At 38.5% G+C, this 18,352-nt stretch overlaps 1 protein-coding gene across 3 annotated transcripts in view; it reads right to left on the bottom strand.

Moving 5' to 3' along the window:
- FAAH2 (fatty acid amide hydrolase 2) overlaps window positions 1-18,352 on the bottom strand; it is a 204,501-nt gene that overhangs the window by 130,692 nt on the left and 55,457 nt on the right. For 2 of the 3 annotated variants that reach the window (XM_017519684.2, XM_037735270.1), the window contains exons 4-5: window positions 6,627-6,836; window positions 5,499-5,618 (exon numbers count right to left, since the gene is read on the bottom strand). In XM_017519684.2, the coding sequence (XP_017375173.1) occupies window positions 5,499-5,618; window positions 6,627-6,836 (330 nt within the window). The remainder of the gene's footprint in view (window positions 1-5,498; window positions 5,619-6,626; window positions 6,837-18,352) is intronic. The other variant, XM_017519685.2, reaches the window with a different exon arrangement.

The raw sequence follows: 18,352 nt of genomic DNA, 5'->3' as shown, positions 1-18,352 counted from the left end.
ACAAATCAGTAGCTCTGCTTTATATCAACAGCGACCAAGCTCAGTCAAATCAAAAACTCAATCCATTCTATAATAGCTGCAAAATAAATAAAATACTTAAGAATTAAAATATTGCTGAAAGAAATCATAGATGACACAAACAAATGGAAACACATCCCATTCTCATGGATGGGTAGAATCAATATTGTGAAAATGACAATACTGCCAAAGGCAGCCTACAAATATAATGCAGTCCCCATTAAAATACCACCATCAATCTTCACAAAACTAGAAGAAACATCCTAAAATTCATAAGAAACCAAAAAACAGTCCACATAGCCAAAACAAAGCTAAGCAAAAAGAACAAACCTAGAGGCAATGCATTATCTAATTTTAAACTATAGTATATGGCCATAGTAACCAAACAACATGATACTGCTTTAAAAATGGGCACATATACCATTGGAACATAATAAAGAACCCACAAATAAACCCAAATATTTACAGCCAACTGATCTTTGACAAAGAAAAAAACAGAAAGTGTGAAAAGGAAACCTTATTCAACAAATGGTGCTGGGATAATTGGCTAGTCTCATGTAGATGACGAAACAATCCTCATCGCTCGCTTTATACAAAAATCGACTCAAGGTAGATCAGAGACTTAAGTGTAAGACCTGAGACTATAAAAATTCTGGAAAATAATATTGGAAAAACCCTTTTAGACATTGGCTTAGGCAATGACTTCACAATTAAGAACCCAAAAGCAAATGCAATAAAAACAAAAATAAATAGGTGAGACTTAATGAAACTAAAGAGCTTCTGCATGGCAAAAAAAAAAACAAAAAACAGTCTGTAAACAGACAACTCACGGAATGGGAGAAAATCTCCACAATCTATACATCATCAAAAGACAAATATCCAAAATCCAGAAAGAACTCTAACAAATTAGCATGAATAAAACAATCCCATCAACGAATGAGGTAAGGACATGAATAGACAATTCTCAAAAGCAGATATACAAATGACCAATGAGCATATAAAAAATGCTCAACATTACTAATAATCAGGGAAATGCAAATCAAAACTACAATGAGATATCACTTACTCCCGCAAGAAATACCATAATTTAAAAAAAATTAAAAAAAAATAGATTTTAGTGTGGATCTAGTGAAAAGGGTACACTTCTCCACTGCTGTTGACTATGTAAACTAGTACAACCACTGTGGAAAACAGTGTGGAGATTCCTTAAAGACCTAAAAGTAGATTTACCATTTGATCCAACAATCCCACTCCTGGGTATCTACCTAGATGAAAATAAGTCATTATAAGAAAGAGATACTTGCACACATATGTTTGTAGCAGCACAATTTACAATTCCAAAAATATGGAACCAGCCCAAATGCCCACGAATCAGCAAGTGGATATACCATGATATACCATGGAATGCTATTCAGAAATAAAATATTGGCATTTACAGCAACCCTGAGGGAATTGGAGACCATTATTGCAAGTGAAGTAACTCGGGAATGAAAAACTAAGCATCGTATATTCTCACTCATAAGTGGAAGCTAAGCTATGAGGATGCAAAAGCATAATAATAATATAATGAACTTTTGGGGCTCAAGGGAAAGAATGAGAGAAAAGAGATGGATAAAAGTCTATATATTGGTACAGTGTATACTGCTAGGGTGATGGGTGCACCAAAATCTCAGAAATCACCACTAAAATACTTATTCACGTAACCAAAACACCACCTGTTCCCCACAAAAACTATTGCATTACAAAATTTTAAAAAATTAAAAGTGAGTTTTTTAATAGTAAGTTTTATGGTGAATATATTTTACTACAATAAAACTAATTAATTAGTTAAAAATTCTATTACTACTTTTGTTTGAGAAGAGAAATAATCATTAAATATGAAATGTCACCACTAATGAAAGAATTTTTCAAATGATCTGGAATATAAAAATAAAGATATTCAATTTTGGAACTTGGAAAAATAAAACAAGCAATAAATACATAACCCCATCAAAAAGTGTACAAGACACATGAACAGACAATTCTCAGGAGAAGATATAGAAGTATCCAACTAACATACAAAAACAATGCTAATCATCAGTGTAATTATTGGAGAAACAAAAATCAAAACTACTATGAGATACCATTTCACGCCAGTCAGAATGGCTATTATTAAAAAGTTAAAAAATAACAGGTGCTGGTGAGACTGCAGAGAAAAGAGAATGCTTATACGTATTTGGTGGGAGTGTAAATTAGTTCAGCTCTTTGGAAGGCAATTTGGGAGTTTCTTAAATAACGAAAATATAGAACTACTATTCCACCTATTAATCCTATTACTGAATATATACCTAATGGAACATAAATTATTCTACCAAGAAAATACACGGATCCATATGTTCATCACAGAACTATTCACAATAAGAAAGACATAGATTCAAGTTAGGTATCCAACAACTGTGGATTGTATAAAGAAAATGTGGTATATATGCATAATGGAATATTATGCAGCCAAAAAGAACAAAATCATGACCTTTGAAGCAACATTAATGCAGTATGAGGTCATTATTCTAAGTGGATTAGAATAATGCAGAAATTTTTTTTTAAATACCTCATCTTCTTACCTATGAGTGTAAGTTAAATGTTGGGTAAACATTGATATAATGACAGGAACAACAGACACTGGGGGCTACAAGATGAGAATAAAAGGGAAAATGTCAATGGTTGAAATCTGCTTATCAGATATGACACTCACTACCTAAGTAGCAGGTTCAGTCATACCCCAAACCTCAACATCATGTAATACACCTTTAAAAAATTTCTGCACATGTACCCCGACTCTAAAATAAAAGTTGAAAGTAACCTAAAAGAAAATAAAAACAGAACTGTGATCCAACCCAATCATCTCAATACTGAGTATATATTGAAAGCAAAATATTGTTTTACCTAAGAGACACATTCACATGTGTGTCCACTGCAACACTATTCGTAATAGGAAAGACATGGAATCAACCTAGGTAACCATCAATGGTAGATTGGATAAAGAAAATGTGGTATTTATACATCACAGAGTACTATGAAGCCATAAAGAATAAATTTATTTGCAGCAACATGGGTGGAGCTGGAGGCCAATATACTAAGCAAACTAACACAGAAACAGAAAACCAAATACTGCATGCTCTCACTTGTAAGTGGGAGCTAAACATGGGGTACACATGGATATAAAGTTTAGACATGAGAGACTATAAGCTTGGGAAGGGTTTGAAGTGGGCAAGGGTCAAAAATGTACCTATTGGGAGTTATGTTCACTATCTGGGTGACAGGTTCAGTCACATCCCAAACCTCAGCAACATGCAGTAAGACCTTTGTAACAAACATGCATATGTACTCCCTCGATCTAAAATAAAAGTTGAAAATAAAACACAAAACCAACAAATTTTTGATACTTATTTGTAGATAAACATATGATGTATCCTGGAGTAATTTCCATATGCTGTTGACAAAAATGTGTATTCTGCAGCTGTTGGGTGGAATGTTCTGTAAATGTCTATTAGATCTATTTTGTCTAGAGCAGTGATCCCAGACTTTTTGGCACCAGGGAGCCATTTCATGGGAGACATTTTTTACATGCACTGTGGGGCCAGATGGTTTTGAGATAAAACTGTTCCAATTCAGATCATCGGGCATTAGCTAGAGTCTCATAAGAAGCACACAACCTAGATCCCTTGCATACTCAGTTCATAAAAGTGTTCACGCTCCTATGAGAATCTAATGCTGCTGCTGATCTGATAGGAGGCAGAGCGTATGTGATAATGCTTCCTCACCCACTGCTCACTTTCTGCTGTGCAGCCCAGTTTCTAAAAGGCCATGGACCAGTACTGGTTCATGGCCTGGGGTTTGGGGACCTCTGGTCTAGAATAGAGTTTATATCTGATTTTTCGTTAATTTTGTGCCTAGATAATCATTCCATTGCTGAAAGTGAATGAAGCCCCCAACTATTATTATATTGCAGATTAACTCTTAATTTGTATCTAATATTTGCTTTCTATATTTTTGTGCTCCAGTTTGGGTGCACGTATGTTAACAAGTGTTATATCCTTTTGCTGAACCAACTTCTTTGTCATTATATAAAGATCTTCTTAGTCTCTTTTTACAGTTGTTGGTGAAAAGTGTATTTTACCAAAATATAGATACTTCTTCTCACTTTTGGTTCTGTTTGCATAGAATATTATTTTTGATCCCTTCATTTTCAGTCTATATGAGCTCTCATAAGAGATAGGAGTCTCTCATGGGCAGCATACGGGTGGTTTATATTTTTTTAAATCTATTTATTTATTCATCCACTTTATATTTTTAAATTGTAGAATTTAATTCATTTACATTTAAGGTTATCATTGGTTGCTAAGGACTAGCTTCGGCCATTTTCTTAACTTTTTTTGTATCCTTTGTCCCTTTCTTCACCTCTCATTGTTTACATTTGTCATTTGGAGATTTTTTATAGTGGTAAACTTTATATTCCTTCCCATTTCTTATATGTTTATGTGCTATAATTTGCTTTTAGTGGCTACCATGGGGCTTACATGAAAAGCTTACACTTGATCGGTGTACCTAAATATAACGGAGAGAGTGAATCCAAGCTGGAAAACACACTCCAGGATATTATCCAGGAGAACTTCCCAAGCCTAGCAAGGCACTCCAAATTTCAAATTCAAGGAATACAGAGAACTCCACAAAGATATTCCTCAAGAAGAGCAACCCCAAAGCACATAATTGTCAGATTCACCAGGGTTGAAATGAAGGAAAAAATGCTAAGGGCAGCCAGAGAGAAAGGTCGGGTCACCCACAGAGGGAAAAGCTTACAGTTGAGGAGGGATAACATGGGGAGAAATGCCAGATATAGGTGATGGGGGGATGGAGGCAGCATACCACATTGCCATGTACATACCCATGCAACAATTCTGCATGATCTGCACATGTACCACAGAACCTAAAGTGCAATATAAAAAATGAATTTTATTGATACACGGTATGACATGATAACCTCTGGAAACATTATGCTTAGTGAAAGAAATCAGTCACAAAAAGCCACATATTGTATTATTTCATATGTATGAGATATCCAGAATAGGCAAATTCATATTTCCTACAAACAGGAAGTAGATTAGTTGTTGCTGAGAGCTGGAGAGAGGAATGAGGAACAACTGTTAATGAGTGTGAAGTTTTTGAGGGGAATGATAAAAATGATCTAAAATTAATACGGGTGATAGTTGCGAACAGGCAATATACTAAAAATCACTCAATTGTATACATTTTAAGTGGGTAAGTAGCATGGCATGTGAATTCTCAATAAAGCTGTTTAGAAATTTTGAAAAAAGAACATTGAGAAATATATAATAATCATCCTTGTAAGAAAAATAAAACCGCTAGGAACAAAATTTCTGCATTTTTCTGAATTACAGAAGTAGAAGCACCCTTCTACTTTCATAATTTTATATTAGCATTACCTGGAGAAGGCTTGTGTCCAAATATACCATTGAAGAAAGCAGGCATTCGAATGCTACCACCAATATCAGAGCCCACACCGATCACTGAGCAGGCAGCTGCCAGTGTGCAGCCCTCACCACCTACAGGAAACACAAAACACTTGCAAATAAATCATCTAATATACTATTTGCATGGAAAATCTTTTTCCACCTTTTCACTTTCAAACTTGTTGTGTCTCTAGATCCAAAGTGAGTCTTTTGTTCACAGCATACATTTAGATAATAATTGTAATCTATTCTACTCATCTATATTATTTGAGAATACTAAGCCATTTACATTTTAAAGCAATTACTGATAAGTTTTACTCTGAGGATGTTTCTCACTTGGGTCTGTGTGTATGTCTGCTTTCTCTTAATTCTCATACATAGAAAAGAGCTCTTATTATTTTTTTTCATCAACTTTTAAGTTTTAGGGTACAGGTGCAGGATGTGCAGGTTTGCTACATAGGCATATGTGTGCCATAGTGGTTGGCAGCACAGATCAACACATCACCTAGATATTAAGCCCAGCACCCATTAGCGATTCTTCCTGATGCTCTCCTTTCCCTGACATCCCTACTGTAAGTTCTCCTTTCCCTAACATCCCTACCATGAGGCTTACATGAAAAGCTTACAGTTATAATACAAGCAAAGGAAACTGACTTCTGAGCACCTACTTCATGTGATCAAGGTCACATAGTAAAAGAAGTGTCAAATGTCTATGTAGCTTTAGCACCCAGAAGCTTAAACATATTTTGCTAACCCACATAAGCATTCATTCAGGTTTAATAAAACCTTTGTTAATTCTAGTCTCTATACGCTCTTTTTTCTAGTCTCTATACACTTTATTATGTTTCCCATCTATGTCACTTGTGGCTTATTCTCAATTCCCTTTGCTGGCTACTTCTTCTGTATCCATCTTCAAAATATCAGAGTTGACCAAGGCTCTTACATGACCCCCATTTCTTCTCCATCAACACACACATATACCGGGACTTTGTGTCCATTCTTATAGTTTATAGATGCTATACTGTATCATGTTAATTAATACAATTCATAATTATTATTGTTAGCACAGATGTTGATGTCGTACTAAAATGTCCAACTCACCAGAACTTCCACCTACAGTATGCTGTAAATCATATGGGTTGTTGGATCGGCCATAGATCTTGTTACTGGATTCATACCACATACACAACTCACTACAGTTGGTTATGCCAAGGGGAATCGCACCAGCTTCCTTCAGTAATGCTACCACAGCAGCATCTGTTTTGGAAATGGCATCACGACGGTTCATGAGTCCAGAAGAATTGGGCATTCCTAAAAGGATAGCAGAAAAGAATGTTTAAAAATTATTAAATGAAAATAACATTTTTCTCTAGATGTAACCAGAAGGAACATCTCTCAAAAAAAGTTGGGGCATTGGGAAGACTGGCACACTCCTAGAATATCTTCAGAGAGAAGGCAATGAGGGTGGATGGAGGCAATGAGGGTGGATGGATCCATTCACACAGATGCTGGGCTGAATAGGGAGGAAGTTAGGAACAATGCACAGGGCTACTGTTCACTGGGACTTGCTCCTCACTCCCAAAAACACCTGGGGAAAAGGTAAATCAAACAGTAAAGGAGCAACCCACTTTCACCATGGGCCTCTAGAATCATAGCAGGTAAAATACCCTTGACCACCATGGACACTTGGATTAGCAGGGAGAGCTGCTCAGAGACGTGGTACGGACAGAACTCGAGCTGGAGCAGAGTCTGGAAGACTTGATGCCAGAACATCTGAATGAACACAGCGAAGGTTGCTCATGCCCCTAGGCTAGACTGGCTCCCACAGGATACTATAGGCCTAGGAGAAGTGTCAGGCCTGAACTCTGCAGGGCCGTTTTGCCCATGAGACAGGGTCAGTCCAATCTGAGCACCCCACATTCTGCTGGCTTCTCCCAGGGCCCCAGCCTGGTCACGCCTGCTTGCAGTGCAGACCCTAGGTACCTCCTGGAGATCTGCATCATAGTTCCTGTGCTGGTAGACAAGATATGACCTGCAGAGTTCTGGAACAGAGCTGCCCCAGCAGACAATCCCAGCTAGTTTATACCTTTCCACTACGGCAGCCTCCCCGTGCCACTTTGCCAACATGCACTCACCCACAATGATCTCCAACATTGCTTTACTGGTGCTAGTTTGTGTGGGTGGACCTTATCTTTCCTTCTGTACCAGCACACATAATTGTGTGAACCCTTCCATGCCACTACAATTATGTGTGCTACCCCTTCCCCCTGCTGTGCAATCAATGTGTCGGATCATTGAATGCAGAAAGCATACCAGTGCTGCCCCCACCAGTGCCCCCTTTCTGTGCTGAAACAGCTGCCAGCAGAAACTAGGCATGGAAAAAGTGGACCAACTCACACCCCAAGCAGCCACTGCCATCTGCAGGTACATGCAGAGGGCCTACACAAATCTGTGCCAATCAGAGCACACCACCCTCATGATAACACCACCACCAGTGTGAATGTATGCACAGTTGCTGCCAGGAAGGCCTATCCCCCTAGTCATGCTGTTAATGCAACCAATTGCTGCAAACACCTGCATGACGGCCAGCCACTGCTGTGAATGACCACAAATGACAATGCTGTCAATACTGGCAATTGCTGTGAGTGCCCACATAAAGACCAGTGCCCTGGCAGCTGCTAGCACCCTGCTGCAGCTGACCAGCATAATCGCATATATACTGCAGTGGTAGTTGCAACTGGCACATAACAATAAGGGCAGATACTGCTGCCACTTACCTATGAAGTGCTTTGACTGGCACCATCCATTGAATTATTGTGACCAGTGGTCTGGCAACACCTTGGTCTTTCTAGTAGTCCAGGATCAACTCAGCCCTTCCAGAAGGTTCCTAACCTTTAGAAGCCAGAGAAGAAAGGGGGACCTGATACCAGTCCCCCAGAATTAGGGCATTGCAATCCAGGAGTACTGAGCTGAGCCTTAGCCACCTTAAATATTCCAGAAATGTAGCCAGTCAACTGAACCCACATTATGCCACAATCAAATCACCCAAGGTTATCAAATAGAATAAAAGGGGAAAAAATTTCATCCAAAAACCAGCAACTTTAAATATTAAAGAAACAACAGTCCCACAAAAATAAGAAATAATCAGCACAAGAACTCTGACAATTCAAAAAGCCAGAATGTCTTCTTTTCTCCAAACAACCACACTACTTCTCAAGCAAGGGTTCTTAACCAGGCGGAGATGGCTGAAATTACAAAAATACAATTCAGAATATAGATAGGAAGATCACTGAAATCTAGGAAAATGTTAAAACTCAATCTAAGGAAGCTAGGGGTAACACTAAAAAGATACAGGAGCTAAAAGGCAAAATAGTCAGTATAGAAAAGAATACAACTAACTTGATAGAGCAGAAAAACACACTACAAAATGAAATCACAAGGATTAGCAACAGAACGCCCAAGCTGAGAAATACATATTGAAGCTTGAAGAAAGGCTTTCTAAAATAAAAAAAAAAATTCAAACAAAAATAAAAAAGACTTTAAAAAATAAACAAAACCTCCATAAATTATGGGCTAACATCAAGGTACCAAATTTAGGACTTGTTGACATTCCGAAAAAGATAGGAAGAAAGAAGACAAATTAGAAAACATATTTAAGGATATCACCCATGAGAAGTTATCCAACCTAGCTAGAGAGGCCAATATTCAAATTCAGAAAATGCTGAGGACCCACACAAAATGCTTTGTGAGGTCATACCCACGGCACATAATTATCAGGTTTTCTGCAGTTGAAATGAAAGAAAAAAGTGTTAAAGGCTAGAGAGAAAAGGCAGGTCACTGAGAAAAGACCCAACAAACTAACAACAGACCTCTCAGCACAAATCCTACATGCCAGAAGAGATTAGGAACCTATATCTAACAATCCTTGAAAACGAAAATGTGTAACACAGAAAATAAGCAGAGGTTGCAATTATACTTTAAGTTCTGAGATACACATACAGAAGGTCAACGTTTGTTACATAGGTATGCATGAGCCATGGCGGTTTGCTGCACACATCAACCCATCATCTATATTAGGTATTTCTCCTAATGCTATTCCTTCCCTTGCTCCCCAACCCCCAACAGGCCCTGGTGTGTGATGCCCCCCCCCATGTAAATGTGTTCTCATTGCTCAACTTCGACTTAGGATGAGAACATGTGGTGTTTCTTTACCTGTCCTTGTGTTAGTTTGCTGAGAATGATGGCTTCCAGCTTCACCCATGTCCATGTGAAGGACATGAACTAATTTTTTGTGGCTGCGTAATATTCAATGGTGTATATGTGCCACATTTTCTTTATTCAGTCTATCAATGATAGACATTTGGGTTGGTTCCAAGTCTTTGCTATTGTGAACAGTGCTGCAATAAACATACGTGTGCATGTGTCTTTACAGTGAATGGTTTATAATCCTTTGGGCATATACCCAGTGGTGGGATTGCTGTGTCAAATTGTATTGTGGTTATAGATCCTTGAGGAATCGACACACTGACTTTCACAATAGATGAACTAAGTTACACTCCCACCAGCTGTGTATAACCGTTCATATTTCTCAACATCCTCTCCAGCCTCTGTTGTTTCCTGACATTTTAATGATTGCCATTCTAACTGGCATGAGCTGATATCTCACTGTGGATTTGATTTGCATTTCTCTAATAATCACGTGATGATGAGCTTTTTTCATATGCCTGCTGTCCATATAAATATCTTCTTTTGAGAAATGTCTGTTCATATCCTTCACCCACTTTGTGATAGAGTTGTTTTTTTCACGTAAATATTTAAAGTTCTTTATAGATTCTGCACATTAGCCTTTTGTCAGATGGACAGATTGCAAAATTTTTCTCCCATTCAGTAGCTTGCCTGTACATTCTGATGATGGTTTCTTTTGATGCACAGAAGCTCCTTATATTAATTAGATTCCATTTGTCAATTTTGGCTTTTGTTGCCATTGCTTTTGGTGTTTTAGTCATGAAGTCTTTCCCCATGCCTATGTCCTAAATGATATTGCCTAGGTTTTCTTCCAGGGATTTTATGGCCTTGGGTCTTACATTTAAATATTTAATCCATCTTGAGTTAATTTTTTTATGAGGTATAAGGAAAAGGTCCAGTTTCAGTTTTCTGCATATGGCTAGCCAGTTTTCTCAAAACCGTTTATTAAACAAGGAATATTTTCCTCATGGCTTGTTTTTGTCAGATTTGTCAAAAATCATATGGTTGCAGATGTGGGACATTCTTTCTTAGGCCTCTGTTCTGTTCCATTGGTCTGTATCTCTGTTTTGGTACCAGTGCCATGCTGTTTTGGTTACTGTAACCTTGTAGTATAGTTTGAAATTAAATAGCATGATGCATCCAGCATTGTTCTTTTTACTTAGGATTGTCTATGCTATTCGGAATCTTTTCTGGTGCATATGAAATTTAAAGTAGTTTTTTTTTTCTAATTCTGTGAAGAAAGTCAATGGTAACTTGATGGGGATTGCATTGAATCTATAAATTATTTTGGGCAGTCTGACCATTTTCACAATATCTATTCTTCCTATCCATAAGCATGGAATGTTTTTCCATTTTGTTGTTTCCTCTTTTACTTTTTTGAGCAGTGGTTTGTAATTCTGCTTGAAGACGTCCTTCACATCCCTTGTTAGTTGTATTACTAGGTATTTTATTCTCTTTGTAGCAGTTGTGAATGGGAGTTTGTTCATGATTTGGCTCTCTGTTGATTATTGGTGTATAGAAATGCTTGTGATTTTTGCACATTGATTTTCTATCCTAAAGCATTGCTGAAGTTGCTTATCAGCTTAAGGATAATTTGAGCTGAGATAATGGGGTTTTTAAAATACACAATCATGTCACCTGCAAACAGACAATTTGACTTCCTCTTTTCCAATGTGAATACCCTTTATTTGTTTCTCTTGCCTGATTGCCCCAGCCAGATGTTTCAATAATATGTTGAGTAGAAGTGGTGAGAGAGGGCATTCTTGTCTTGTGCCAGTTTTCAAAGGAATATTTAAAGATTTTTCCCATTCAGAATGATATTGGCTATGGGTTTGCATAAATAGCTCTTATCATTTTGAGTTATGCTTCATCAATACTTAGTCTATAGAGAGTTTTTAGCATGAAACTGTGTTGGATATTATCGAAGGACTTTTCTCCATCTATTAAGATAAACATGTGGTTCTTGTAATTGGTTCTGTTTATGTGATGGTTTAGGTTTACTGATTTGCATATATTGAACCAGTCGTGCATGCCAGGGATGAAGCTGATTTGATTATGCAGAATAAGCTTTTTGATGTGCTGCTGAACTCAGTTTGCCAGTGTTCAACTGAAGATTTTCACATCAATGTTCATCAAGGATATTGACCTAAAATGTGCCTTTGTGTGTGTGTGTGTCTGCCAGATTTGGTATTTGGATAATGCTAGCATCATAAAATGAGTAAGAGTAGAGTCCCTTTTCTTCTATTGTCTGGAATAGTTGTAGAAGGAATGGTACCAGCTCCTTTTTGTACTTCTGGTAGAATTCAGCTCTGAATCTGTCTGGTCTTGGGCTTAATTTGGTTGGCAGGCTATTAATTACTTCCTCAATTTCAGAAATTGTTTGATCTATTCAAAGATTAGACTTCTTCCTGGTTTAGTCTTGGAAGAGTGTATGTAACCAGGAATTTATTCATTTCTTCTAGATTCTCCTGTTTCTTTGCATAGAGGTGTTTATAGTATTATCTGATAGTAGATTGTATTTCTGTGGGATCAATGCTGATATCCTCTTTAAATTTATTTTTCTGGCTACTTGACTATTATCTCCTTTCTTCGTTATTAGTCTGGCTAGAGATCTATTTATTTTGTTAATCTTTTCATGAAACCACCTCCTAGATATATTGATTTTTTATATACTTCAAATTACGAGGTACATGGGTAGACTGTGCAGGATTGATACATAGGTATACACAAGACACGGTGGTTTCCTGCATCATCTCCCTGTCATCTACATTAGGCATTTCTCCTAATGTTATCCCTCCCCAAATCCCTCACTCCCTGCTATCCCTACCCTAGCTCCCTAACACTCCAACAGACCCCAGAGTGCGATACTCCCCTCCTTGCTTCCATGTGTTCTCATTGTTAAAAACCACCTATGAGTGACAACATGTGAGGTTTTGTTTTCTGTTCTTGTGTCAGTTTGCTGAGAATGATGGTTTCCACATCCATCGATGTACCTACAAAGGACACAAAATCCTCAATTTTTATGGCTGCATAGTATTCCATGGTGCATATGTGACACATTTCCTTTGTCTAATCTATCATCACTGGGCATTAGGGTCGGTTCCAGGTCTTTGCTATTGTAAACAGTGTCACAATGAACATACATGTGCATGTTTCTTAATAACAGAATGATTTATAATCCTTTGGGTATATACTCAGTAATGGGATTGCTGGGTCAAATGGAATTTCTATTTCTAGGACCTTGAGTAATTGCCACACTATCTTCCATATGGTTGAAATAATTTACACTCCCATCAACAGTGTAAAAGTGTTCCTATATCTCCACATCCTCTCCAGCATCTGTTGTCTCCAGATTTTTGAATGATCACCATTCTAACTGGCGTGAGGTGGTATCACAATGAGGTTTTGATTTGAATTTCTCTAATGACCAGTGATGATAAGCATTTTTTCATATGTTTGTTGGCCTCATATATTTCTTCTTTTGAAAGTGTCTGTTCAAATCCCTTGCCCACTTTTGGGTGGGTTTGTTTATTTTTTCCTTGTAAATCTGTTTTAGTTCTTTGTAGATTCTGGATATTAGCCCTGTATCAGATGGGTAGATTGCAAAATTTTTTTCCGATTCAGTTGGTTGCTGCTTCACTCTAATGATTGTTTCTTTTGCTATGCAGAAGCTCTGGAGTTTAATTAGGTCCCATTTGTCTATTTTGGCTTTTGTTGTCAAAGCTTTTGGTGTTTTAGTTATGAAGTACTCGTCTATGCCTATGTATTGAATGGTTTTGCTTAGGTTATATTCTAGGGTTTTTATGCTGATGTGTCTTATGTTTAAGTCTTTAATCCATCTGGAGTTAATTTTAGTTTAAGGTGTCAGAAGAATACAGTTTCTGCTTTCTGCAAACCGAGATCCAGTTTTGCCAACACCATTTCTTAAACAGGGAATCCTTTCCCCATTGCTTATCTTTGTCTGGTTTGTCAAAGATCAGATGGTTGTAGATGTGTGGCATTGCCTCTAAGGCCTCTGTTCTGCTCCATCGGTCTATATCTCTGTTTTGGTTCCAGTACCATGCTGTTTTGATTACTGTAGCCTTGCAGTATAGTTTGAAAACAGGTAGTGTGATGCCTTTAGCTTTGTTATTTTTGCTTAGAATTGACTTGGCTATGCGGGCTCTCTTTTGGTTCCATATGAAGACTAAGCTGTTTTTTTCCAGTTCTATGAAGAAAGTCATTGGTAGCTCGATGGGGATAGTGTTGAATCTCTAAATTACTTTGGGCAGTATGGCCATTTTCACGATATTGATTCTTCCTAATCATGAGAATGGAATGTTTCTCCATCTGTTTGTATCCTCTCTTAATTCATTGAAAAGTGGTTTGTAGTTCTCCTTGAAGAGGTCATTTACATAATTTGTTAGTTGTATTCCTAGATATTTTATTCTCTTTGCAGCAATTGTGCATGGCAGTTCGTTCTTGATTTGGCTCTCATTAAGTCTGTTATTGGTATATAGAAAAGCTTGTGATTTTTGGACATTTATGTTGTATCCTGAGACTTTGCTGAAGTTGCTTATCAGTTTCAGGAGATTTTGGGCTGAGATGATGGGGTCTTCTAAATATACAATCATGTCATCTGCAGATAGAGACAACTTGATTTCCTACTGTCCTAATTGAATACAATTTATTTCCTTTTCTTGCCTGATTGCTCTTGTTAGAACTTCCAATACTATATTGAATAGGAGTGGGGAGAGAGGGCATCCTTGTCTAGTGCCAGTTTTCAATGGGAATGCTTCAAGTTTTTGCCCATTCATTATGATGTTGGCTGTGTGTCTGTAATAAATAGCTTTTATTATTTTGAGATACGTTCTGTCAATACCTAGTTTATTCTGAGTTTTTAGCATAAAGGGCTGTTGAATTTTGTCAAAGGCCTTCTCTGCATCAATTGAGATAATCATGTGGTTTTTGTCTTTGGTTCTGTTTATGTGATGAATAATGTTTATAGACTTCCATATATTGGAACAGCCTTGCATCCCCAGGATGAAGCCTACTTTATCATGATGGATAAGCTTTTCGATGCACTGCTGCAATCGGCTTGCTAGTATTTTATTGAAGATTTTTGCATCTATGTTAATCATGGATATCAGTGTGAAGTTTTCTTTTCTTGTTTAGTCTCTGCCAGGTTTTGGTATCAGGTCTCATAAAATGATTTGGGATTGAGGGATCCAAGATGGCCGATTAGAAGCAGCTCAGTATTGCAGCTCCTAGTAAAAGCACAGAGGGTGAGGGGACACCACATTTCCAGATGGATTTTTATCACTCACAGACCAGGAGACTCCCAGGTGGAGGAGCCCCATGGGTCACCAGCATGGCTGGTTTGGCCAGTGCCACTGTTTTAGCCAGTGGGGCTGTTTTGCTGGCACCCAGGTGTGGTGGTTCTCTGTACAAAATACACGGATCTGGGCACCATTATAGCTGGTGATTGGAGCTCTGGGAAGGCAGAGTCACCCATTCATCTGATTAAAAATGGGACTGAAACAGGGAGCCAGGCCAGGAGATTCCTGGGCAAAATAATGCCACAAATCTCAGTGCTGCTGTTTCAGCCAGTGCAGTGGGTCACTGCACGGGAAATCACACAGACCCTGATGCCTTTTCAACAGGCAACTGGAACACCTGGAAAAGAGTCGACCGTTCACCTGAAAGAAAGGCTCTGAGGCAGGGAGCCAGGTGATCAGGCTCGGCTAGTACCACCCCCACAAAAAAACAGCAATTGGATACGCTCTGGGCTGAGAGTTTCACAGCAAGCACAGCTGAACCCGGGAAGGTCCAGCTCTGTGGAGGAGGGGCATCTGCCATTAACGAGGCACTTCACAACTGTGGAGGTAATGCGCCATAGCTGAGGCAGTCCGCCATTGCCGAGGCAACCCGCCATTACAGAGAGAGTCCACCATTACAGGTGGGCCACCATTACTGAGGCAGTTCTAACTACACCTGTATAAACAGGACTACTGGGAAGTTCATAGGGCAGTTGGGCAGAGCCCACAGCAGCTCAGAAAAAACTCTGCAGGCAGACAGTGACTAAGCTGCATCCTTGCTGGGCAGGGCAGCTCTGAAAAAAAGGCACAGTACAATGGAAACTCATAAATAAAGCCCTAAGTCCCCAAGACAGAGCATCTGGGGAAAGAAAGGGAGGGTTGTGAGTTCTGCTGCAGCAGACTTAAACATACCTGCCCAGCAGCTCTAAAAGAACAACGGAGCTCACAGCTCCCTGACCCCTGTATATCCAAAGAGTCACCTCATAAAAAGGAGCTCAAACTGAAATTTGGTGGGTATCCTTCTGGGATAAGAATACCAGAAGAAGAAACTGACAGCAACCCTTACTGTTCTGTAGCTGCTGCAGGTGATCCCCAGGCAAGCAGGGCCTGGAGTGGACTTCAGAAGTCCTAGAGCTGAGGAGCCTGACTGGTAGAAGGAAAACTAAGAAACAGAAAGAAATAACTTTATCAACAAACTGGGCGTCCACTCAGAGACCTAATCTGAAAGTCAACAACTTCAAAGACGACAGGTGGATAATCGACAAAGATGGGAAGAAACCAGCACAAAAATGATTAAAATAGGTGAAACCAGAATGCCTGTCCTCCTACAAGGGATCACAACTCCTCGCCAGCAAGGGAACAAGACTGGATGGAGAATGAGTATGATGTATTGACAGAATCAGGCTTCAGAAGGGGGGTAATAAAGAAACTTCTGTGAGCTAAAAGAACATTCTCTAACCCAATGCAAAGAAACTAAGAACCTGGAGAAAAGGTCTGACGAAATGCTAATAAGAATAGACAAGTTAGAGAGGAATATAAGTGAATTGATGGAGCTAAAAAACACAACACGGAAACTTTGTGAAGCTTACACAAGCTTCCACAGCCAAACTGATGAAGCAGAAGAAAGGATATCACAGGTCGAAGATCAACTCAATGAAATAAAACAAGAAGGCAAGATTAGAGAAAAAAAAGGGTAAAAAGGAATTAACAAAGTCTCCAAGAAATATGGTACTATCTGAAAAGACCTAATCTACATTTGATATTTGTACCTGAATGTGACAGAGAGAATGAAACCAATCTGGAAAATACTCTTCAGGATGCTATCCAGGAAAACTTCCCTAACCTAGCAAGGCAGGCCAATCTTCAAGTCCTGGAAATACAGAGAACACCACAAAGATATTCCTGAAGAATAGCAACCCCAAGACACATAATCATCAGATTCGCCAGGGTTGAAATGAAGGAGAAAATGCTAAGGGCAGCCAGAGAGAAAAGGTTGGGTTACCCAAAAAGGGAAGCCCATCAGACTCACAGCAGATCTCCCCGCAGAAGCCCTAAAAGCCAGAAGAGAGTGGGGGCCAATATTCAACATGCCTAAAGAAAAGAACTTTCAACCTAGAATTTCATATGCAGCCAAACTAAGCTTCATAAGTGAAGGGAAAATAAAATCGTTTGCAAACAAGCAAAAATACATACCAAAGGGTAAAGAGCATCAACACAATGAAGACACTACATTGACTAACGGGCAAAACAGCCAGCTAGCGTCAAAATGGCAGTATCAAATACACACATAACAATATTAAATGTAAATGGGCTACATGCCCCAATCGAAAGTCACATACTGGCAAATTGGGTAAAAAGCCAAAATCCATTGGTGTGTTGTATCCAGGAAACTCATCTCACATGCAAGAATACACAAGGGCTCAAAGTAAAGGGATAGAGGAAATTTACCAAGCAAATGGAGAGCAAAAAAAAGCAAGACTTGAAATTCTCTTCTCTGACAAAAGAGACTTCAAACCAACAAAGATAGAAAGAGACAAAGAAGGACATTATATAAAGGTAAAAGGGCCAATGCAACAAGAAGAGCTAATGATTTTAATATATACACAACCAATAAAGGTTTATGTACCAATAAACCAGATACATAAGGCAAGTTCTTAATGACTTACAAAGAGACTTATACTCCCACGCAATAATAGCGGGACACTTTAACACCCCATTGTCAACATTAGACAGATCAACGAGACAGCAAACTAACAAGGATATCAAGGACTTGAACTCACATTTACAGAACTCTCCACCCCAAATCCACAGAATATACCTTCTTCTCAGGACCACATCAAACCTACTCTAAAACTGACCACATCATTGAAAATAAATCACTCCTCAGTAAATACAAAAGAATGGAAATCATAAAAAACAGTCTCTCAGACCACAGTGCAATCAACTTAGAACTCAGAATTCAGAAACTAACTCAGAACTGCACAGCTTCATGGAAACTGAACAACTGGCTCTTGTATGTTGACGGGGTAAACAATGAAATGAAGCCAGAAATAAAGATGTTCTTTGAAACAAACGAGAACGAAGATACAACTTACCAGAATATCTAGGACACATTTAAAGCAGTTTCTAGAGAAAAATATATAGCAATAAGTGCCCACATGAGATGCAATGAGAGATCTAAAATTGACACCCTATCATCAGAATTGAAAGAGTGAGAGGAGCAAGGTCAAAAAAACACAAAACCTAGCAGAACACAAGAAATAACTAAGATCAGAGCAGAAATGA

This window comes from Cebus imitator, unplaced genomic scaffold (assembly GCF_001604975.1).
Source record: "Cebus imitator isolate Cc_AM_T3 unplaced genomic scaffold, Cebus_imitator-1.0 Scaffold766, whole genome shotgun sequence".
Lineage (NCBI taxonomy): Eukaryota > Metazoa > Chordata > Mammalia > Primates > Cebidae > Cebus > Cebus imitator.
This window is presented reverse-complemented; position numbering and strand designations above follow the sequence as displayed.